General features: G+C 38.6%; 2 protein-coding genes across 2 annotated transcripts in view; one reads left to right on the forward strand and one right to left on the reverse strand.

Moving 5' to 3' along the window:
- Positions 1–447: 447 nt before the first annotated feature.
- Positions 448–10,596, forward strand: LOC306877832 (PR domain zinc finger protein 1-like). Its single transcript, XM_079429817.1, has 7 exons — positions 448–489; positions 1,995–2,246; positions 3,983–4,102; positions 5,202–5,454; positions 7,381–8,345; positions 8,449–8,577; positions 8,689–10,596. The coding sequence occupies exons 1-7, from the start codon at positions 463–465 to the stop codon at positions 9,274–9,276; spliced, it is 2,334 nt and encodes a 777-aa protein (XP_079285943.1). The 5' UTR covers positions 448–462; the 3' UTR covers positions 9,277–10,596.
- Positions 10,597–14,023: 3,427 nt separating this feature from the next.
- The window catches only part of LOC306877522 (autophagy protein 5-like), a 34,109-nt gene continuing 23,878 nt past the window's right edge, over positions 14,024–24,254 (reverse strand). Inside the window, exon 8 of the mRNA XM_079429315.1 lies at positions 14,024–16,004. Coding sequence (XP_079285441.1) covers positions 15,868–16,004 — 137 coding nt within the window. The 3' untranslated portion in view covers positions 14,024–15,867. The remainder of the gene's footprint in view (positions 16,005–24,254) is intronic.

Consider the following 24,254-nt stretch of genomic DNA (forward strand, 5'->3'; position numbering starts at 1 on the left):
AAGAAAATGCACACTGATTAAAATTTATATTTATAATATAATTATTTAAAAAGTACATTTTACTACAGTATAAACTTTTTAATAGAAGTATATTTAAAGACAAAAAGGGCACAAAAAAAGGTCAAAAGAAAGGAAATTTCAGGTGGTTAGTGCACAAGTTTTTTTATTGTTTGTTAATTATTTTCTCTTCAATAATGTGTGTGTGTAGCAGTGGAGTAATTGTTAGATCATGTACTCTGGAGGTGGAGTCAGTGACACTGAGGTGGGAGGAGATAGTGGGCAGGGCCAAAGTACCTTCAACAAGTCAGACAAACATGCTCAAGCAGTCAGTCAATCTCAGGCACTTGCAGGAGAAGTCACTTACCATCTGGACTAGCAGTGGGACAAGACAGGAGAACTGTGAGCTGCACCTGTCCCAAACATATACACACACACTCAGGGGAGAGATCACACACAGCCTCTATGTGTGGCTGGGACCAGAGCGTCCTGGTAAGTGACATTTCTCTAAACTGTGTTCTTGTGTGTTCTGCATTTATTTCTGTGTAAAGCAGAGGGTGTGTTTTACAATGGAACTGATTGTTTCTATTATTTCATAAATGAAATATTTAGTGCTTATTCAGTTATTTAGTGGTTGTTAATTCTATGTGGTGTGATTGTTTTGAGGTATAGAAAAAACGTTTTAATGGGGCTTTCTAGTTCATTATTATTATTTTTTTAAAGGTACAATTCTTGACTGTGATAATTTAGGCATTTTCATTTATTTTAGTATTTAAAATAAAAATTCGTAGAAAATAATTTCTGTATTTAATTCTTAGAAAAATATTTCTCTGTTTAACAATAGTTTATAGTTTTATTAAATTGAAACTAAACATTTAAGGATTTCACTTAAAAGTAGTATATATTTTTTTCTTATCAAACATAATATATAGTTTTATATTGTGCGTGCATATTTAGTATGCATAAATCTGATTTCCATGTTTGTTAATGTAGAGTTTTTCAGTTTCGTTATGAGTTTTGGGTCTACAGCTGTCCTACGCACAATTCTTTCTAACAAAAAAAACATAAGTATTTTCTGATCTTCTTGAAAAAAAATATAAAATGTTAGTATACTAGACAATGCTCAACTACAATTTATTTTCATCACAAATCAACTTTTATGCAAATCACTTGCAGTTTTGTACATTTCACATTACTGTCTGTTTTGAAACATAAAATGTATTAATTCTGTAAACTTTAAATTCAAATGAACTACAAACATTTGTAATTATAAGAACAAATAGTTTTAAATTAAGTTTTTAGTTTAATTTAAAATGCACTTTTAAAAATACATGAAAATAATTTTAAGAGATTTAATAAAACATTCTCAGAGAAGTTTATTTTTAGTCCTGAACAGGTAACTACATGTTTTGCCTTTTGAATTTTCGTTGAAGATTGGTTGGATCACTTTGCGTCAAAGTTTTTCCTCTTTTGTTTCCATTTCTCACACACACATTCTCTGGGATGGATTGATGGTTTCGTTGCTCTGCCACTCTGATTCCAATTTTAGCTACATTCAGATGCAGACGGGACTTCCTTCCTCTGTTTTCCTCCATTTGTGCCTATTTTTTCACTCAGGGAAGAAAACAGGGAGAGGGTAAGACGCATGTTGATAGACAGAAATGAAGAGTAGGACATGAGAAGAGAGACTGAGATCAGTTCTGACCTTACGAGCGGGTCGGGACGGCTGTTGTCTTTAATTTACTTTAAGAGCACTTCTGTTCTACGTGTAGAAAGAAACTTATTAGTTTTAATGTTGTGTAAACAATTAAGCTCTAATTTAGGCAAAAATATTTAAATTATAATTAATTATATTTTTTTACTATAAACAAATATTTGTGCATCACCGAAGTTTTAAAGAAACTAGATAATTTACGTAGTTTTACTAAGATAATATTTAGTTCTCTGGTTCTCTGATCTGACCAGTCATTTAATTCTAATGCTTTTTCCTTTCTCAGGCTGCTTCTCATCACAGCTCGGCCATGTTGACTACTGAGGGAGGACCCTACACCGTGGACAATGAGGAGCTCAAGATGGATGTAGAGGATGTAGACATGTCAAAATGGACGGAGGAAGAGTTTGAGGAGAAATGCACGTACATCGTAAAAGACCACACCTGGGAGGGTCCTCTGGAGAACACAGAACTCACCCGGGCCGAAGCGTCCTTACCCAGAAACCTGGCCTTCAAACACCCAGCAGACTCTAAAGAGGTATGACACAATGCTCACACACCATCTCATATGCATCGGCATTACGCATGATGAACTCATGGCCTCGAGGTTTCCTTTTTGAAATGTGCCACGCTATTCATCGGGTTACAACAGCAGTACTGCATGCCATCTGCTAATAATTGTTGTCTGCTTGTATGAGTGTACTGACAGTAAATCTGCAAACCTGGCTGAGAGTGTCACATTATCAAACTGCAAGGAGCGGGTTTCAGCAGAACTTCAGATGGTTGTGATTCTTGTTTAAACAGCATCTCCATAAAGCCGCACCTACTGATCACATAACTGGCATTAATCTTCTTTATCAGCACTGTCAGGCCAGTTTTTAAACTTTTGTTGAACTAAAAACGTCCCTGTCTATGTCTGTGTGCTTAATAATTTCTAGCTCACATTGTTACTCAGCTAACACAAACATCCATACATCAGAGCACCACATGACAAGCTCCTCAAGCACCCGAGTGCCATCTATCAAACCTGTTTTATCTGCAGCAGACTGCCATGTCTGTGTCCATGACAATCCACAAACACACTACTTTCCACCTTTCTAGCGCTAATGACGGCAGAAACTTTGAATAGGATTAAGCCTCTCTTATTTTGAAAGTGATTATAGATCAATAGGAACAGGGTTATAGATTTTTTCATCAGTCGCTCTGTCTGTCTTATCTCTTCCTGTGAGGTTCACGTACTTATGAGGTGATAAAGAGTTAACCCTCTTTCTTCAAGAAACACCTGAGATTCAAACAGGAAGAGAGTGAGTGAAGTCATGTGTTTCACAGAGGAAGATTATGATGATGAAAGAGTATTGATGGAGAGAACGATTAATAAGTTGAAAAGTAGAAGTTTGGGTGAGGAGATCTTTAGGTAGGAGAATGGTCGAGTTGTAGTTAAAAAAAAAAATTAATATTTTGGCTTTGATTTTAAAATTCCCATCTCTGTTTAGTACATTTACTTATGTGAATCCATTTTGCCGAATCAATTTAAACTATAAATTCAGTGTGGCCCTAAATATATTAATATTGCTATCAAATAAAGCACCTGTATGATTAAATGGTTAAGCTTTGGTGATCACCTCCTCAGAAGTGTCTGTGCGGATAATAAGAGGTGAAACGGGACAAACGAATAGTCTCTCTCAGCCTTAGGACACAACCTTGATGACCTTTAGCTTCCTGTGGCTGTCAGGAGAGGTGACGGGTGAAGAGAGGCATGGCTCCATGTCTTTCAAGTGTGCACATCTGGCTGACTGTCAATTAATTACCCCTCTCTCTCTCTCTCACACACACACACACACATGTTGGTTTCTGTGGTTTATGGGGACTCTCCATAGGCGTAATGGTTTTTATACTGAACAAACTGTGTGTGCTATTGCCTTACACCAACCCTACAGCTAAACTTAGCCCTCACAGGAGGCTTTGTGCATTTTTAGATTTTCAAAAAAACACCATTTAGTATGTTTTTTTAAGCCTTTTGAATTACGGGGACATAGGCAGTGTCCTCATAAACCACCTTCATATTGTAATACCTCTGTCATACCCATGTCATTATACAAATTTGTGTCCTCATAAACCACATAAACACACACACACACACAGTCTTGCTAATGCTGTCAAGATAATTTAATGAATTATTTTTCAGAAAATGATTGAATTGTGAACCTAAGATACTGTGCTTTCAACTTCATCTACCTCTTTTTTAACCACCTGTTTTCCTACTTTTTTAACCAGGTTATTGGTGTAGTAAGCGGAGAATACATCCCCAAAGGCACACGGTTTGGCCCCCTTGTGGGAGAAAGTTACACTGCAGAAAATGTCCCCAAAGATGCAAACAGGAAGTACTTCTGGCGGGTGAGATGTTTTGTTTCAGAATCTTTCAGTAAATTAGGAGTGGACAAGAAAAAAAAAATACCGGGTCACTTCCTGTTCCACTGACTGACTTCCTATGTGACATCATGGGCTAGATGTAGAAGCAGTGCCTTTATGTTCTTAGAGCGATCAGAAACTGCTGAGTAAAGATCTGCTGTTTTGGGAACTGCATTGCTGCACTGGTGCTGAATGACTGAGAGAGCACTGATACGTTCCATGTAGTGTAATCTTTATTTGACTGTGCAGCGCTCTGAGCGTGTGGGACAGGAAGTGCTGAATGACTCTGCAGTTCTGCTCCTGTGAATGTCTTTCTTAAGAATATGTCCGCTTTACAGATCATCTGTTTCACTGCAGTTATTTGACCAGTGAAAAAAAAGTAATCCCATTGCAACAGTTGACACTACCATTAAATGCCACTAACAATTCAAACAAAACATTTCTCTCACTCCTCTGTGACTTGCAGCTGTCGTCTACAGCTGTCGTCACGGAGAAAGTGCAAAGTCAACCCGCGCTGGTTTTGTGTTGACTTATTTTCTGTCAATTCCATATTGTTGCCAAATCGAAGATCCCCAAGTGGAACAACTCTGGTCTTTACCTACTAGACACAGCACTGATATCATTGTTTCCTGTGTTACTGTCAGCCCTTTACCATATGGTGCAGGGCAGGTGATTACAGAGTCACTGGTTAGCGTTTCAAAGCATAGAGAAAAAGGGCTATAGAGGAAGTGTGGTGTTGACGTTTCAGAGGGAAACCTTGTTTGTGACGTCTTGAAAGTGTTCCTGGAACTTGCAAGCTTAGTATAAATAACATACAGAGACAGGCGTCCCCCTACCATACTTCAGACGAGACCTAAGAATGCATCAGAGAGCTGGATGGAGATACTCTGAGACTGTGAATATTAGTGTGGGGGCGTCTGCTGACTCACTGTGAGACTTTATAAGAGCAAACCCCACTCGTCTGTCTCAAAGACACGAGAACCACACTGGAGGACTAGAGAATAGAGAATTGTAATAAAGACAAAGGAAGTTATTGTAATTTAAAAAAAGGCCTGGTTTTAAATGTCTTTATTGTATTTTCTAGATATATTCAAATGGAGAGTTCCATCATTTTGTGGACGGACTGGACGAGGAGAAGAGTAACTGGATGCGTTATGTGAATCCAGCTCATTCCCAGCAGGAACAGAACCTTGCTGCCTGCCAAAACGGCATGAACATCTATTTCTACACCGTGAAGGCCATTCCTGCAGATCAGGAGCTACTGGTCTGGTACTGCCCTGAGTTTGCCCGCCGTCTCAACTACCCTGCCTCTGGAGAGATCATGATGCAAAAACTCAGTAAGTTCACCAAAAATACATATATGTGACATCTCTCTGTTTGCCATAGACCTGGACAGATATTTGTTCCTTGTTATCTCAGTTTAAGTCAAGAAAAACATGCCCTTCCCACTATAGAGATAGATCCTGTAAGCATTGTGCAAACTCACCAGCTTCTTCCCTTTCATCTCTGTTAAGATCGGAATTCTTTGAACTACTCTGTTTCTCTCCTTTCTTCCTCCACAATGTTTTTGTTCAGACTAATTACAAAGAATAGGAGTGTAATGTTGTAGCCATTGGTGTTTGAGGAAGTTCTTTAAACATGAAAGTGCAGACTAAGGTTTGTTTTGCCCAACATACTAAATCAGCAATAAAAGTCTCTAAGCTAAAAAAAAACGAGACAGAGGGAAAGATTGATATGGAGGAGAGGGGGAGATTATAGGTAGGTGAACAGGCCAGTCAGTGTGACTCCTCTCCCCAGAGTCATGCGCATACCCTGGGGCCACTGGATGTAGCCGACCCCTTGAGCTCAACACACACACATAGACAAGTCTGTAATTACACCTACTCACTCATGTCTGCTGCCCCTGCATCTATAGCCCCTGATAGAATAATAGCCCCTGCATCTATAGCCCCTGATAGAATAATAGCCCCTGCATCTAAAAGCGGAGCAGTAGCAACCCTAAAGAAACCTGGTGTTTTTTTAAACCTCAATCTAATAGAATGGGCTGATCTGACTGACACATCCTCCCACATGAAACTGATTTAGACACTGACTTTCTATTTCACTAGTCCTGTCTGGTGTAAAATGACAGCACATTCAGCCAACATGTATCTTGAGGCCCTTCATTCCTTTGTCATCCTGCCTCAGGAGGTGTGGGAGGAACTTCTTCATTTGTTTGCCACTTTAAGAGTAAGGAGAGGCTAGTAAGAGTGCGCACGAGAGAAAAAAAAACTCCATTGACTAGTTGAACTTCCTGGCGGCAGGGCTGTGCTGACAGATTGATATCTCTGTGATCGCCGGCTGTTTGTTTTTGGCAAGCTCTCTAGGGAGGAACAGAACTGGTATCTGTGGAAGAGAGGTGGGAGGGGAAAACTGATAACCTCTCAGTTTGTTTACACGTAGCTGCCGGGACAGAAGGATAGGGGAGTAGAGAGTCTGGTACATCTTTTAAGGGATACTTATCATACACACACTCATATTCACACTTGAATTGTACACAATTAACCCTGTGAAAGTTCAGTGAACAGGAAGCAGGAAGTTATTTAATTGTTTACATCCTTTTGAAGGAGATTAACAGTGAAGTAGCCTATTTAAGATATATGGGAAAGTAATTTTCTAATTAGCATTTTTCTAATCCTTTTTTCAAATGTGAGTGGGTGGAAGGGTCAGGGTGGTTTATAATGGGTATATTTAGCCTAAATTTGAGAATTATATTACTCTATTTATCTTTTATTCATAATTCACTCTTCATCTGTTTTATTATTGTGAATTCTGCAAAAGCTTTTAAGTTTGGTGCTCTGCAGAAATTTGGGAACTCTTGTAATATCAGTCACTAAATAAAATCCATCCCTGGTCTCTGTGGACTCTAAAAGGGAGAGATCTAGGCATGTAGATCCCTATTAGTAGGATGCCATCAGTCCCCCCACACCCACTCATTGAACCCCATTAGATAGTATCAGTGCATCCATCCCACCCTGACCGGGGCGGCTGTCAGGCCTCACATCCTGTCTGTAGACCCTAACATGGGATAATTTGTCAAACTGCCACACTAAGTGAACCACTGGGGTGCTTTGTTGAAATTTACTTTAAGAAGAGCTGTGTCCTCTGGGACAATCGAACTGCTGAGTCCCTCAAAAAAAAAAACCTATCCCAAATGGACCTGTATCAGTGAATGTAAATGAGTTAGAAAATTATTAACATATTGTTTTTGTATGTGTAAACAGAGCAGAGCCTGATTGAAGCCACACAGCAAGCGACTGAAGTCAAGCACCCAGTGAAAAGAGAGCACAGCGTTTCAGAGATTTTGAAAGACGTACTGCAAGTACCCAGCAGACCACTTCCCACCCGTCCCCGCTGCCCCAACAGCCCAGACCGACCTCTTTACCCCAGTGCTGTCTATCCGCTCCGCCCTTCCCTAAACGAAGACTTTTTAAAGACTACCACAGTATTTGGCCTCCCAAACCGCTCCCGCAGACAGTGTTCAGTGAAACCCAGCCCTTCAGCACACAGCAGTCCGGAGAGCAGTCCAGAAAGCAGTCCCGCACCAGCATGCCTTGAGCCAAGAGACACCCTTCTCTCCTTTTCTCCAGCACTCTACAGTCATGGCCTGAACCACTACCCAGGCTACTCACCAGCAGGCTCCATGCCATTCTATCCTAACCCGCACTACTCACGCTACCTCATTCCCCACTACCCTGTTAGTAGTCTGAGTGGGCCACCTACTTTGGGCGGTATATTTCCACACATGTACCCCTTTTATAGCAGCTTGGTACCCCCTCATGTACCCTTCCCACCTGGCATGCTTCCGTCCGAGGGTAGTCGACAATTTCTGCTTCCACCTGACTCTCCGGCTCCCAGGGACATCCTGCTCCCAGCGGCCACCAGTGCCTTTTCTGCAGCCACCTCTCTGAAAGATAAACCAGTGCATGGGCATGGGCACCCCTACACTCCCGCTGGTGGGTCTCCAACAGCCGGCTCTGCAGCCTCTACAGGACGTGTCCCTACCAAGCCTACCTCAGCAATCCTAAATACCAGCCGCTCAGAGGATAAGGCGATCAATCTCAGCAAGATGAAACAAGGTTCTGCAGGCTACAAAAGTCTAGATTACCCACTTAAGAAGCAGAACGGGAAGATCAAGTATGAGTGCAATGTCTGCACCAAGACTTTTGGTCAACTTTCCAATCTCAAGGTAAGCAAGAAAACTGTGCCTCCTTTTTGATGAATAGCATATGTGTGCTAAACATCTGTTAGAAACTCTTGGTAGTATCTAGCTTACCTGTCTTTATTTTCAGGTGCACCTGCGAGTCCATAGTGGTGAACGACCCTTTAAGTGTCAGACCTGCAATAAAGGTTTCACTCAGCTGGCCCACCTGCAGAAACACTATTTGGTCCACACAGGAGAGAAACCCCACGAGTGCCAGGTAAATAATACCAACAGTTTCAGTAGTAACCAGTCATTTCCTTTTCTGTGTACATTTGTAAGGTGTCTGCTCCAATAAGAATGAGATCCTAAAACTGCTTTCACCTCACAGGTGTGTCACAAACGTTTCAGCAGCACTAGCAACTTGAAGACCCATTTGCGACTGCACTCTGGTGAAAAGCCCTACCAGTGCAAGATCTGCCCAGCCAAGTTTACACAGTTTGTCCACCTCAAGCTGCACAAACGGCTGCACACACGAGAACGTCCACACCAGTGCCCGCATTGCCACCACAACTACATTCACCTCAGCAGCCTGCGGCTCCATCTCAAAGGCTACTGCTTAGCGGTCTCTCCTTCTCCCAGCTGCAGCCTAGATGAACTCAACCGCATGAATGAGGAAATTGAACGCTTTGACATCAGCGATAATGCAGACAGACTGGAAGAAATGGAAGGGTTTGACGTGGAGAGCATGGTAGAGAAACAGATCTTTGGCCTGCTCTGGCAGGAAATGGATTTTAAGGCTTCTTATCACAAAGGTAGCACTGGAGGAGACCTGCACCCCCCACCACCTTCATTATCTACATATCGTCTGAACGAGCATGGCAGTGAGGCCTCTGTCATCAAGGTTCATTGCAGCAGCCCTATCCAGCTTCTACCTGTCAAGGTTAAAAAGGAGACAGAGGAGGCCATGGAAACCTAGCAAACTAGAGGCTTGCTGACCATTTGCCTGACTAGCTCTCTAGGCCAGGTTATGGACAGCCACAAGTATACATAATTCTTCTCTAAGAATCAGGCTATGACCTTTATGTTCAGGGACTTGAGTACTCAGGGCTAACAGACATCGTTCCAGTCCATCAGTGGTCCAGTATGTCCTACACAAATTAAAAAGACAATCATATTCTTTTATTAATATTATTATTGTTGTTATTAATATTATTTGCTCTTCTTGGTGTTTATTTTAGTTTGTTACGTAATCTATTTAATTTATTGTTCAATGCGTCATCCTTCACAATCAACAAGTGGAAATAATGTTTACAATGACTGGTTAAATCATTGTAATTTACTGTTTTATATATTTTCTTTTGCTTTATTCTTTTGTGGATAGTAACTGTAAATAGTGTCCCAGTTGACTGTGATTTCATGTGTGACTGCAAAGAGCTCTCCAAATTCAGGTTGATTTTTAATGTGGGCTTTGAAGTCAGAGGTAGACCTTTTTGCTGAAGGCATTTTTTTTAACTATAAGAGAGGTCAGATGTTACATATCTATGTGTACGTGTTTTACATAACATTTATTCTCTTCATGTTGAGCTCTACACAATATAATGAATACAAAAAGGGCATATTATCAACAACTGTTACCTCAAATGTCAGAGTGTGTGTGTGTGTGTGTGTGTGTGTGTGTGTGTGTATGGTCTGTGCTTGAATTGAGAGACGTCAGAGGCATATGTGATGTTTGTTTTGCTACTTGAAGAGGAAATCAAATGTCCCAATGTGCAGGTCTACATGTGGTCCAAAGAATAGCAGTCTGTCTAGCTGACACTGCATTTTCTTACTTATGTGTGGCACATTACTGAAACCAAAACGATAAAGAAATGAGAATGTGGAAATGATAACCAAAGTGAACTCTTTCATTTACTTTCAGAGATGTGTGCAAGTGCAGTGTGAGCTGCTGCAACTGTCTGCTCTGCAGGTCTGTGATGATGTTTATGGACACTCCACATCACTTTGGCCTTTGTATGCACTGATTCTTTTTTCTTTTGTCTTATGTTTGTACTTTTTTCTTTGTTTTTAATATGATTTTGTGCAGCGATATTAGTAGGACAGTTTATCAGCAACATGTGCTGTGAGGTAGTAGTAGGCTATCTCATACACTTTCTGTCCTAAAGTATGACCAAAGTCTACACCTCATCTTCAGCTTTAAATTAACGAAAAAAATACTGTCTTTGTTTACATACTGGTTTATGTAGCTATTTAAGTACATTTGACAAAATGTAAATTATAATATAAATCTTCACTGATCTTAAGCATTTTTGTCACTTGTGGGTTTTTTTTTCATATAAAACAGGGCTCATTCTTCTCTAAACCACTATATGGCACATAAACTCACCGCAGCACTTTCCTAAACATCTGAGATTCATAATTCATGTGAATATTTGTAGGATTCTTGATGTGATTGCAGGCAGCAACACAGAGATGGTTCTATGCTAATTTTACCTAATTTAAATGTTATAGATTTATAGCAGATGTGAATAGATACAATTACAGAATATATTTAGCAGCAAAGGTCCTGTTAATTATTTTCAGTTTTGTATAAAAAGTATAAGTATAAAAATGATATTTGGCAATCTTTCAATCTTCATAGAGTTTTTTTTTTTCATTATGACTTAATTTTGACAATTTTCTTTCCTCATTCATTTATATAATAATTAGCAAAAATAAAAATGTGTAAAATGTATTTACAATTAAGTGAAATAAAAAACAGCCACAAATAAATTTAATTTAGAAAATACAGAATGGTTCTAATTTTTAGGTACTTCAAAATACAACAAACTATCCTTTACGGTGCATTAAAGACTTTGGGTCTTTAGTTAGTATCACAGCAACCCAGCAATTACAAGATGCTTCAGTTGCACTTCCGATGAATAGATCCATGACTAGGCAGACAAAAGAAGCAGTCACCAAATCCAAAGTGTAAAATTCCACACCACACAAATCATGACACTGTTGGTAATACCAGCCACAACAGGCCTTTAAAATATCACACTATACACACACACACACACGCTATGGCACTACAATAATGAAATGCATATGAATATCAGCCAATTAAAATTATTCTGATTGGCTGTTAATGTGTCATGTCTTAGAAGTTTGTTGATGATTATATAAGCAAGTACTGTACAGCAGTATACTTTTCTCAAAAGAGATCAAAATCTATCATCAGTGTAAACCAGGGGTGCCCAAACTCTGTCCTGGAGGGCCGGTGTCCTGCAGAGTTTAGCTCCAACTTGCCTCAACACACCTGCCGGGACGTTTCCAGTATGCCTAGTAAGACCTTGATTAGCTGCTTCAGGTGTGTCTAATTGGGGTTGGATCTAAACTCTGCAGGACACTGGCCCTCCAGGACCGAGTCTGGGCACCCCTGGTGCAAGCGATCGTGTATGACCGTGTAGGTTAAAAAAAGGAGTCCATTTCAAAATGTTTTCGATTTAATGTAACATTTAGCCTACTAATGTAACTTTTGCTCTAAATGATCACTTCAAAAGAAATCCAGAGAGTAATACAAATGTAAAAGAAACAGTCTTGGCTGTGAAACCTGACCGTCAGAATTTGATGTTTACACTGTGTTTTCCTTGTTAAGCAGATGTGGTAATACATTGCTTATGCAGTTCTGGCTCATGCGTGTCCTCTTCCTAATCCAGTTCTGAGAACGCTGACTATATCAAATGGAATTTGATATAGTACCAAATTGTAAATTTATAGGCCCCATGTGAGCATGTGGATTATATGATAATTGGCTTTCTTCATTTCCTGCAGTAAGATGATGTCTGAATCACTGAAGCTAAAAGGAGAAACAAGCTTGTTGTCAGAACATCGACAAAAGTGAATGGACAGAAAAGCAAGTCGGAATCTACTGACGTGGTAATACTGTTTAAACCTATAAACGGATACAAATAAAAAGTAAATATGCTTATTGGAAAACTAAGCATCTACCTAATTGTTTGGGAAAAACTCCAAAAACTTATTCCACCTTAAATGAATGATAGTGGCAGGGTGCAGAAAATATTAATAAAGACTTAAAACGTGCTAACCTTCACAATATGACTACAAAACACTTTCATCATGCACGATTTGTAAACTAATACATTTTGATGTCTGCATCACGTAACTATGCTGTGTATATGCGGCTTTTCTGATGTAGAAAACTTGCTCAGTAGCTCACCCTGTACAGCAGTGCGATGTGTAGCGCTCGGCTGCGAATCCCATGACACACGAGTCACATTAAAAGAGCTAAAAAATAAACTTGTAGAAGCAAGCTAAAACGGCATGTCTTCAGTACTTGTTTTATCTCATATTTTCATTTAACAAAATGGTTCCTTATTTTCAAACACGATTGAATATTAGCCTTTTAGCGTCGCTCACCAGACATTTCATTTTCAAACTGCCGTGGAGCATAAAATTTATGTAATAAAATGTTGAACTGAACATGCTTTTAACGCCACAGTTCACTTTGAGTGTCGCAAAGCCTGCAACAAGCAAAGTAACGTCATTTTGTAGAAATGTCACCATAGATGTTTTCCCAATAAGCCTTTTTAAGTTTAAAAAATCTATAAGAAGTTTGATTGATGCTTTCAAATGGATTTTGCTTTTTTGTCAATGTGGTTTCAGTGACAATTGGAAAACAAAAACATTAATAAATGGATAAAAACATGTCAGCTAAATGTTAAGAAAAGTCTTTTGTAAAACAAATTACCATATTTTCCTTTACATAACCAGTGTGAACAAAAAACATGTAGTACATGTACCAAAAAAGTAATAGAAAAGAATTATGTGGTGGTGTGGGGGGTCATCATCATTGTCCCTTAAATGATCACATCACCTTCGGGTCCATCAGCACCTGTCCATTAGGAGCCGAGGTTAATGACAGGTTGGCTCTATGTGAGCGAGAGGGTGAAGGGGGTCTGAAGAAAATGAGAGGGCAGCTCATGTTAGAGAAGAGAGAGTTTTGTTGTCTGTTCCTCGGAGATCACACCCCTCCCTCCACTCAGTTCCAGGTGTATTCTGAGTACGACAAGGCCGTTCTGATCGGACAGAGGGGAAAGTTGTCTTCTGACACCTCATATAACTTAACAGGGCCTGACTGAGTTATGGCCTTCGAGTGGACGACACAAGAGTAATGTGGATAAAGTCTGTAAAACTGGGTGAACACATAAGAGAGAGCTGAAAGAGACATGAACCCTGTCCACTTCCTCATTAAATTAACTTCAAAGAGGGCTCACTACCTAAAACGGTCAAGTCTGCACCTACGTCCCATGGAGGAAACCAAGAAATTAAGGAAATTAAGAAATTAGTTTAAAAAAAAATCAGTACTGTTTTTACTGCTCTTAAGACATGCATCAGAACAAATGTCTGAAGGAGAGATGACAGAGGAAGACGTAGAGGAGGAGAGTGGCTCCTCTGATCTTTTAAGTGACGGGTTTACTGGAATCAGCGAGCGGGCCTAGGATAGTTCTTTATTTAATGAACACATGAAGAGTGCTCGGCTTCACTTTGATGTCCACTCTGCCGCCTACCCAGCCTTCTTCCTGTGCCTGAGAAAACTAATGGCACTCAGCCCTGCCCCCAGCTGAAGACCACGACACTGAATGAGACTGAATTCTAGGTTTAAAAAAACACGGGAGAAACTAGATACACAGGAGATTATGAACAATACAAAAAAATGATCAATTCAGAGCTATTGTTTTGCAACCCTTTAGATCTTGAGTATTATTATCATACATTTTGGTAATCTACAGACTCAAATTTCAGCATCAGTATCACAAACAATCTGGAATGCAAAGAATCAAACCTCTGTAGAACAGCATGTAGAACAACATTTGTCAAACAGTGAAGTATACAACAGTGTACAAGCATCCCACAATACAAGGCACTCAGCCAAACTGTCCATTTTCACTGTGACTAATGAACAGGATGTATGTGGAAACAAGATATTGTGCATGCAAGTTAAACATAATTAAAAACTAATCTGAATTTGGGCTTGTTGTCAATTGTAGGGGTGGGATTTAAGCAGACTAAATGATTGGATAAGTGACATATTACTGGACGATTATCACATTTTGATACAAAATTATGAGGTAGAAGTAAAAAAAAAAAAAACAGCTGAATTGTTTACAATAATATGAATTTTACAGAATACATACTGTAGCGTGAATTTTCATTTCATTCTGAAAAATGAAAGAACAACCAAACACTGCATTGCTATAAAATATTATTTTAATTAAATGCATTTTGAATTAATCTAGCAAAGACCGAAAAGCAATCACCGGAATTAAAATAACGCAAGAAAATGCACATTTGAACCATATTATTATCATTTTAACCGTGTTATTAGTAGTGAGGAGTTGCAGCATCTTTATTTCTGTAATTATTCAGTCAAACAAGGAATGATATAAACATCTGAAAGTTTGTACAGAAACAGCATTGTCTCAAGAACAGTCTGCCGAGAAGTCGCCTGGTGGTGGCGTAAGCTCTGCGGTTTTGCCCGCTGTCTCTCTGTCTCGGTCTGGGGTTAAACACTCACCGATTCCTCTAAACGAATAATGACTCTCAGCTGTGTGTCGTCTGCAGCACTGATCTACAGTCCCCACTACCCCCTAAACACAGACAGCCAGTCTGCCTACAGGTTGTAAATAAGTGAGGGAAAAAAATACTGTAAGGTTAATTTGTTGGAAACAGTGCGATATGATAATGCATTTATATGGCCTCTGACTTATGTTTTATATGATACATACCATTTCAAAGATCAAATATGTGTTTTAAAGGGATTAAAAAAACGAAAATTAGAAAGTAAACCATATCTTTAACAGTGTCCGGGAAAGAGAGCTTCGTTTGTGCTATATCCCACTAACATGTGACTGTGGGACTGTGACTAATCAGCTTGGGCATCATCACCTCCACTGAGCTGTGTGACCTCCTACACAGCTGCCAAAACCAGACATTGACGCATATAATCCAGTGAATGAAGTCACCGATATTTTTCCCTCGAATCCCATAGTCATCGTTTTTTCTGCTTTAGTTTTTATGCAAGAATTCCATCTTCATTTTACACCTCATCTGACCTGGATGCATCCATAAAACGTTGATAATCAAGCCCCATGGCGGTCGTGTAGTACGTACAGCAGTTTAGTGGCCTCATTAAACACCAAACAGGATTCCTCCTAATAATTAACAGATCTGAGAGTCTAAGCATATGTTACTCACAAATTAGAGAGTTGGAACGGGAGTGTCAAGGAGTTAACGTGGGAGTACAATCACATCAAGCTTGTGCAAATGTATGAATTTTAAAGGCAGTAAGAACACGGGACCCATCTGAGAGCTCGAAATAAACCAAGTCGCTTCGAGAGCGTCTTCATGTGAAGTGCACAGGATTCTGTTGTTTGATGACCATCACTCGATAAGGCCACTGCAGGGATGAGAATGAGAAAACAGGAAGAAATGGTGTGCCATCAGAACGTCTCTGCAGATCTTTTATCCCTAATTCTCCATCAACGGACAACTGGATCCTCTGGAATCAGTCACTTGGTGCTGGGATGATGCTGATGTGGAGAAAGTTGTCTGGGTGGCTCAAGTGTTCGCTCAACCACTGGATGGGTGTTTCCAGCAGTGGTTCAATGCCGTGAATCATAACCTGGAATCGCTTTGGCTCATCTGGAATGAGAGTGAAAGAGAGAAAAGGTCACAACTGAGCATCAAGGGAAGTACTATTTAAGTCACGTAAAAAAAATAAAAAAGTTATGTTTTATGGTACATGTTAAAACTTGTCACACAGTGGCGCTTTCTTGTGGTCTAATGGTCTAAACACACAACCGTTGCCCAAAAGTGCAGAAACTGTGTCGTTCCAAACATGTTGGTTTAACAACACAACTGTTAATGATGAAATGTAGGTGGTGAAATAACTTCTCAATTAATCAACTCGACAATCAATGTCAGATTATTGCTTTAAATAACAACATGGCAACTGAGAATAACTTTGATATTTTGTTTTTCATTGTTTTTTTATATTTACAGATATTTCATTCAATCGCACGATCCCTCTTATGTCATACTCCCAGGTTCCACCACCTTTTATTTTCTTGACAAACTAAAAGACACAATGAAATCTGCATGTACAGTATATAGAATGAAAGATATACTGTAATCTAGTTTGCTTATTTTGCTCAAGAGCATGATCTCTTTAGGTCTGCATGTCATACGAACGACATGCTTCTAAACACAGATCACATATCAGGTCTTTCTAAGTGATCAGCTGTGTCCTGTTGCATTAATTCTTCAGATATTAAAAGCAGAGAATGTGTCGTATCAGTTATATCCATTACTTCTGTATTCTGAATCTTGCATTCGATGATGACACACACAAACCAGGATGAAGATGAGGGAGCTGACTTTGAGAGAAAAGCAAGCAATTTGGATGCTAAAAAAAAAGAGGAAGTCAATTAGAGCTCTCGCAAAAACAAAGGGCATGGAGAAATCAAGAGTTTGGAAACCACCAGCAACCAACAACGACCTGATCGGCTGAGAAAACAACAGTAGCTGATGACAGACAAATCATAAAAGCTGTGAAAATGAATCCTAAAAGACGTGTCTGTTAAATCACCAACAACTTCCAGAAAGCTGGGGTGATGCTCTGACAATCTACTGTCCTCAGGAGACTTTGACATAGAATTACAGAAGCTACACAGCAAGATGCAAACCTCTGACCAGCACCGAAAATAGAAAGGCAAGATTAGAGTTTGCAAAAAAGCACAAAGGTGAGCCAGAAGAGTTCTGCAACTGTGTTTATGGACGGATGAGACAAAGATGAACCTTTAGCTAAGTGATGGGAAAGCAAAAATGCAGAGAAAAAAAAAGGGAACTGCAATGATCCCAAGCATACAGCCTCATCTGTAAAGCATGGTGGAGGTGGTGTCATGGCATGGGTATGCATGGCTGTCTCTGGAACAAGCCCACTCAACTTTACTGATGACTTAATGTATGATCACAGTAGCAGAATGAATTTGGAAGGGTACAAAACCATCTTGCCTACCAATATTCAAGAAAATGCCACCAGAGTCATTGGGAAGTGCTTCATATTGCATCAGGACAATGACCCAAAACACCCTGCAGTTCAGTCAAGGAATTTATAAGGGCTAAGAAATGGAAAGTCTTAGATTGCCCAAGTCAATCTCCAGATTTAAATCTGATTGAACATTAATTTCACCAGCTGGAGAGGAGAGTAAAGGCAGAAACTCCCCAAAACAAGCAACAATTGGAACTGGCTGCATTAAAGGCTGGGAAAAGTATTTCAAAGGATGAGACCAAGAGTCTGGTGATGTCTATGGGTCACAGACTCACTGCTGTGATTGTGTGCAAGGGATCTGCAACTAAATAATAGCTTTTAATGTTTTATATCTGCCTTATGTTCAACTGTCCCAATACTTATGCTCGTCGATGAGTGGGATGAACTCTAAAAGTGCTGTTCTTTTTATTTGGTAAAACATGTATGTGTTGAAACGGCTAATAATAAAATGTGACATTCTGTAGTTTTGTCTCATATTCATCTTTTAATCATATTTGCACATGTCTTGACTCCACAGCCAACAGAGCAATTTTGTCTTTACTGTTCCAATACTTATGGAGTGCACTGTATATGCCCACGTTCTGTTAAATTCTGCAAAATGTAAATGCTTGCATTATGACAACATAACTGTAAAAGTATTTTTTTTTTTTGTTTGTGGAATAAATCTTTGTTAACATTTATACTGATCAATGGTATTCAAGAAAATGTTAAAGGGATAGTTAACCCAAAATGAAAATTCTGTCATTAATTACTCACCCTCATGTCGTTCCAAACCTGTAAGACCTTCATTCATCTTTGGAAGACAAATTAAGATATTTTTGATGAAATCCAAGAGCTTTCTGACCCTCCATACACAGTAAAGCAACTACCACATTCAAGACTCAGAAAGGTAGTAAGGACATTGTTAAAATAGTCCATGTAACATCAGTGGTTCAGCAGTAATGTTATGAAGCTACGAGAATACTTATGCGCAAAGTAAACAAAAATATTGACTTTATTCAACAATTTCTTCTCTTCCATGTCAGTCTCCTTTTTTTCCTACCTTTCTGGGACTTGAACAAGGTAGTTGTGTTGCTGTCTATAAAGGGGCAAAAAGCTCTGTGATTTGATCAAAAACATCTTTATTTGTGTTCTGAAGATGAACAAAGGTCTTACAGGTTTAGAACGACATGAGGGTGAGTAATGAAAGAATTTTCATTTTTAGGTGAACTATCCCTTTAAAATGAAACCCAGTCACCATAATTTATAATACACCCTAGAAAATGAACATAAAACATTTTGATGGGAGACTTGTGCCCAAGAAGTGGTCAAAGGCACGAAACATCGCTGGTATGTGTAACATCTAATCGCTATTGGCACTAATTACATGATTGGATACTCCAGGAGCATTACAAAGCCACGCAAACATAATATATGTATATTAATATATGTTAAGTATTAAATTTTATTACTTACACAGCAAGTGCAAAATGATCTTGGTTTTGGACTGGTACGTTTGGAATGTCTAGTTCCTAAGATGTTACAGTATTTGAAAGATTCATAACCAGTCAAAAGTTTGGGCACACCTACTGAAACTTTTTTTTTTTTTTTTTAGATATCCATGAAATATGGCAATTTTAGATATGAGGAGAAATGTTTCTTTAAAGTAGCCACCCTTTCCATAGACTGCAGCTCTTCAGACTCAATCAAAGAGTTCCCATGTATTTTGAAGACTTTTTCTTCACATTCCACAGTTCCATTTAATTTTTGGATGGATGGATGGATGGATGGATGGATGGATGGATGGATGGATGGATGGATGGATGGATGGATGGATGGATGGATGGATGGATGGATGGATGGATGGATGGATGGATGGATGGATGGATGGATGGATGGATGGATGGATGGATGGATGGATGGATGGATGGATGGATGGATGGATGGATGGAATGGATGGATTGGATGGATGGATGGATGGATGGATGGATGGATGGATGGATGGATGGATGGATGGATGGATGGATGGATGGATGGATGGAAAAATTATAGATTTTTCTTTTATGCTAAAGACCATTAGGATATTAAGTAAAGATCATGTTCCATGAAAATATTTTGTAAACTTCCTACCGTAAATATATCAAAACTTAATTTTTGATTAGTAATATGCATTGCTAAGAACTTCATTTGGACAACTTTAAAGGCGATTTTCTCAGTATTTAGATTTTTTTTTTTTTACACCCTCAGATTCCAGATTTTCAAATAGTTGCATCTCGGCCAAATATTGTCCTATCATAACAAACCATACATCAATGGAAAGATGATGTATAAATCTCGATTTTAAAAAATGTACACTTATGACTGGTTTTATGGTCCGGGGTCACAAATATATCCAAGTATTTATTTATTTATTTTACTTTATTTTAATTTATTTATTTATTTTTGACATTTTAAAATTGTTATTCCATGAAATGTGGAAAATACATGACCAGATCTTGTGAGAGGTTCTATTGTTAGAGGAAACACAGCATGATAATTAGTTCTATTCTCCACTACTTTATCATCTCCTGCACAGAACAAATTGACCAAGTTCACGCTGTGTAGCTAGTTACATACGACTGGAAAATTGAAGGAAACGCTACAGGCAGTAACATTACCCTGTTGACCCAAGGAGGTTAAATGGCTAATGCAGTTGGAGGGAAGGAGTTTCAGTTTGACAGCAAGTGATGGTTCAGCCATCAGCATGTGCGCTTGATGACCTTCTCACACTACTGCACTGCATCATGACCTACCAGATCATTTGCATAAAAGCACATACAGAAAGCAGTTGCTTTTTGGCCTTTAAAAACTTTCAGATAAACAACACCGTATCTCCCTGAATGAATCTCCCCATGAAGAATCCTAAAGTTTCACAGTAGGACACAAAACGCACCAGTAAACTCGCTCTCAAACTCACACAAAAGCAATTCATCATGTCTACTCAACTTATTCCATTTATCATGCGTCTGATGAGCTGTAGCTCAGGGCTGGAGAGGTTGGGGACACAGAAAACATGGGCGCAGGAAGGAACTTCTCATAATAATGCATTCTTTTGTTTATTAAATGAGTGCTCAAAAAGGCATGGCCTCAGCTTTCCCTCTGACCGCTGTCAGCTCAATTATCTTTAACTAGATTCATGCATCATTTGCGCTTTCATTAGGCATAGCTGTCAATAAGGTCAAAAATACAAGTATTTTTCTATTGCTGCATGAAACAAGTAAATCTCTGAACCTTCACCTAAACTAAAGAAAATGCTTGGAGAAAATGCTTAAACTTAACTACATATCCTGTTTTTATATATATATATATATATATATATATATATATATATATACACATACACACACAGTGCCCTCCATAAGTATTGGAACAGTAAAGACAAAATTGCTCTGTTGGCTGTGGAGTCAAGACATTTACAAATAAGATTAAAAGATGAATATGAGACAAAACTACAGAATGTCACATTTTATTATTAGCCATTTCAACACACAGATGTTTTACCAGCTAATAAGAAGTTCAGCACTTTTAGAGTTTCATCCCTCTATCTGATGTGAGCATAAGTATTGGAGCAGTTGCCTCACAGGTCTTTCTAAGTGATCAGCTGTGTCCTGTTGCATTAATTCTTCAGATATTAAAAACAGGGAATGTGTCGTATCAGTTATATCCATTATCTTGAAAACCATAAATATTGAATTGGGAGGGGGGGGGGGGGGGGGTTATTATGAATGTATTTCTGAGGAGAACTGTCTTCAGAAAAGTTTTGATGGCATTTTCTTTTCCTCTTACCTCTGTAAAATACATACAGTATTAAAAAAGTGTTTATAAGCGCGGAGCTGTTTACAGCAGTGGAAACGACATATTGCTATTGCTGTTCTATAAGCGCCACCTGCTGTCAGAAAGAGAATTTGTCTTTTCATCAGAAAGAGCTTTATTGCCAAGTGTGTTTACACACACAAGGAATTTGTCGTGGTGTCAGGAGCTTCAGTGGAGAAAATATAGACATAGTGCAGACATATATAATTAAGGTAATACAACACTAATCATTTATTTGTGTATAGTCATAATAACAACAAAATTATGTGCTTTTTAAAAAATAGAGAAAATAAACAGGGTGCGTTCTCTGCCGGCTCTGTCTCTGTCACCTCTCTTCACAGACACGTAAATAAAACAACATTAATCACCGCGAATACTCGCCTCAAATACATGAGAAATATATGAATAGAAAGCTTGAAATGTCTACTTTTAAATGAAGTAAGTCACGTCCAAAACACATATTCTATGTTAAAGTGATCCGTATGAAAACAACGCGATGTCCAGTTTTCCCGTCTCAACTCATATGTATTGCGGTCACGCCCATGCGCCGCTCGCACCTTTCACATACAAACATCCACGTGAGGCGCGCGCAAATGTAAACGCTCACATCGCCTCTGCGTAAACAAACAAGTTCATCCCGGCTACTTTCTGTTTCTGGAAGAAGATCTGCTGAGAGAAGTAACCCAGAATTTCAAAATGTGTGTTTGTTTGTTTTTCCCCTTCAGAGCACATAAACTATATACACTTTGAAAATGCCCGTTTCGAAAGCTTGGAGTTAGTATATATAGAAATTAAAACTTTTATTTAATTTAGCACACAAGTGATGATAAAGACATGTATCATGTTACAAACGATGCTGTTCTTCTGAACTTTCTATTCATCAAATTTTTTTTAACTTTTCAACATAATAATAATAATAATAATAAAAAATGTTTTGATTTGTTTTTTAGCAGCAAATCAGAATATTAGAATGATTTCTGAAGCATTGTGTGACTGGAGTAATGATGCTAAAAAGTCAGCTTTGATTGATCCTAATAAAATGTTTAACTGCACTCACAAGTGAATCTCAAGTTATTTTGTGTGATAGCTAAATATATTCTTAATAAACTACAAACAAAAAAAATATTTAAATTTATTTTGTCCTCATATTCTTTCTTGTAACTCTTCCCTCTCAGTCACATACCTGCCTGAATGGCTCATTATGAAGCTCATTATGAAGCTCATTATGCGGGCCTTTGTCTCAGGTGTGAATGTGAAGGTTGACGCCTTCTCGCATAGACCCTTTTTACTCAAAAAGTGACTTAGAACATTTAAAATTGGGTTTGTTTGTTTGTTGAAGCTCAATTCCGGCTGCAGTTAAATGCACTTGCATTTTCGAATACTTTTGTACAAAATTGATGAACACACAGTCAGTTATGTTTTCAGAGCAGGACAAAACATCTGATATATCGAAATAGATCTGGGCATTAGTCTGAATGCAACCTGTTAAAGCTGCCACGGTCTATGATCTCATCAGCAATAGTCAAACGGCATAATATAATAATAGTAATATTATTGAAAACTGAGAATGTGACGCACCGTGATACTGAGTTGATGATAATCGTAATTGAATTGAATAATGAAACCAAGATTTACACCCCTACTTTTAAAATGGCAGTACTGACACACAGAGATTCCAACTATAAACAAAAAGCACAGAAACTAGTGATCGACCGATATTGATTTTTTTTTATAACCGATACCGGTACCAATTATTTGCATGTTTATGTGCCCGATAACCGATATGCAGAGCCGATATTTATTTACTGTTATAAAGTAAATAAATGACTGCGTGAAGTAAGTCCATACTTCACTTTGGTTTTTCCTCCTTTCAGTCATCTTAACAAAAAATGTTTTGAGAATTAGCAGTCTTTCATGCAGGGCTCTAGACTCATTCTTCCCACTGATCTCACTTTTGCGACTAACTTTCTCAGTTGGTCTCACGAGCACATCATTTGGTTGCAATTTGTTTGTTTTTTGGGTTGTTTTTTTTTTTTTTTTGCTACAACATTTGATTAATCAATGCATGCTGATGAACTTTTATCATAGTTTATTTATATCGTTCTTTTTTTATCAGTATTATTTGTGATTTAAATTTTGTGATCAGGAATTCCTTTTTTCGTGCGCTTTCACTTTCAAATTTGCGATCTTGGTGTCACATTTTACAAGAAAAGATCATTGTCTGTTTTGCTTATATCTACACCTTTCACTTTTTAAGACTAAAACAAAAGATGGATTCATTGTTATTCTTAATTAAAAAGCACAACAACAATAAAACAGTACGCTGACAATGACAAACTAGCTTACATAACATTTATCAACAAAAACGAATAAGACGAGGCATGGCAGGACACATCACATGCTGTATTATATACGTCTAATAAATTACAGAATGCTTAGCAAACACTGAGGAATCAAATAATAAAAATATAAAAAAATTAAGGAAAGCCTCCATAGCATAACGTGGGGTAAACAGCAAAGATAACAAGCTTTTCAAAACGAAAACAAAAAGAAAAGTAAAACTAAACTGGCTGTCGCTGACAGGACTTGCATGTTTTTTCTACAAGAACACCAGCATGTTCACCTTCTCTGGTTTAAGAAGCGGTCTTTTACAGTTTGAAAACAAAATCCTCCGTTGCGCTCCGTCCGCGACGCGCACCTTCACGCTGACGCGGCGAGTATAAACCAGGCTCTACCCTCGACGCGCTCGCGCTGAAAGCACCTCTCTTCACGTGATCAGTGAAATCTGACTCCTGCTATAATGTGCTGCGGCTGGCAGCGCGCGCTGTATGAAGCAGAGGCGTTGGAGCAGCGCAGACCATGCACTCGTACAAATGCGACCACGTCAAATTTTAACTCGCAAAAAAATACCATTTTGGTCGCAGTCTAGAGCCCTGTCATAGTAAATTTAATCTTCGTATTACAACAATAAAAAACATTTTATTTATAAAAAGCTTTAGCAGCAACACTAA

Source organism: Barbus barbus, assembly GCF_936440315.1.
Source record: "Barbus barbus genome assembly, chromosome: 12".
Classification (NCBI taxonomy): domain Eukaryota; kingdom Metazoa; phylum Chordata; class Actinopteri; order Cypriniformes; family Cyprinidae; genus Barbus; species Barbus barbus.

Coding starts and splice junctions, on each gene's coding strand:
- LOC306877832 (XM_079429817.1), top strand. CDS start 463: ATGTGTGGCTGGGACCAGAGCGTCCTG. Junction 2,247..3,982: donor ACCCAGCAGACTCTAAAGAG/GTATGACACAAT, acceptor TTTTTTAACCAG/GTTATTGGTGTAGTAAGCGG. Junction 8,346..8,448: donor GTCAACTTTCCAATCTCAAG/GTAAGCAAGAAA, acceptor CTTTATTTTCAG/GTGCACCTGCGAGTCCATAG.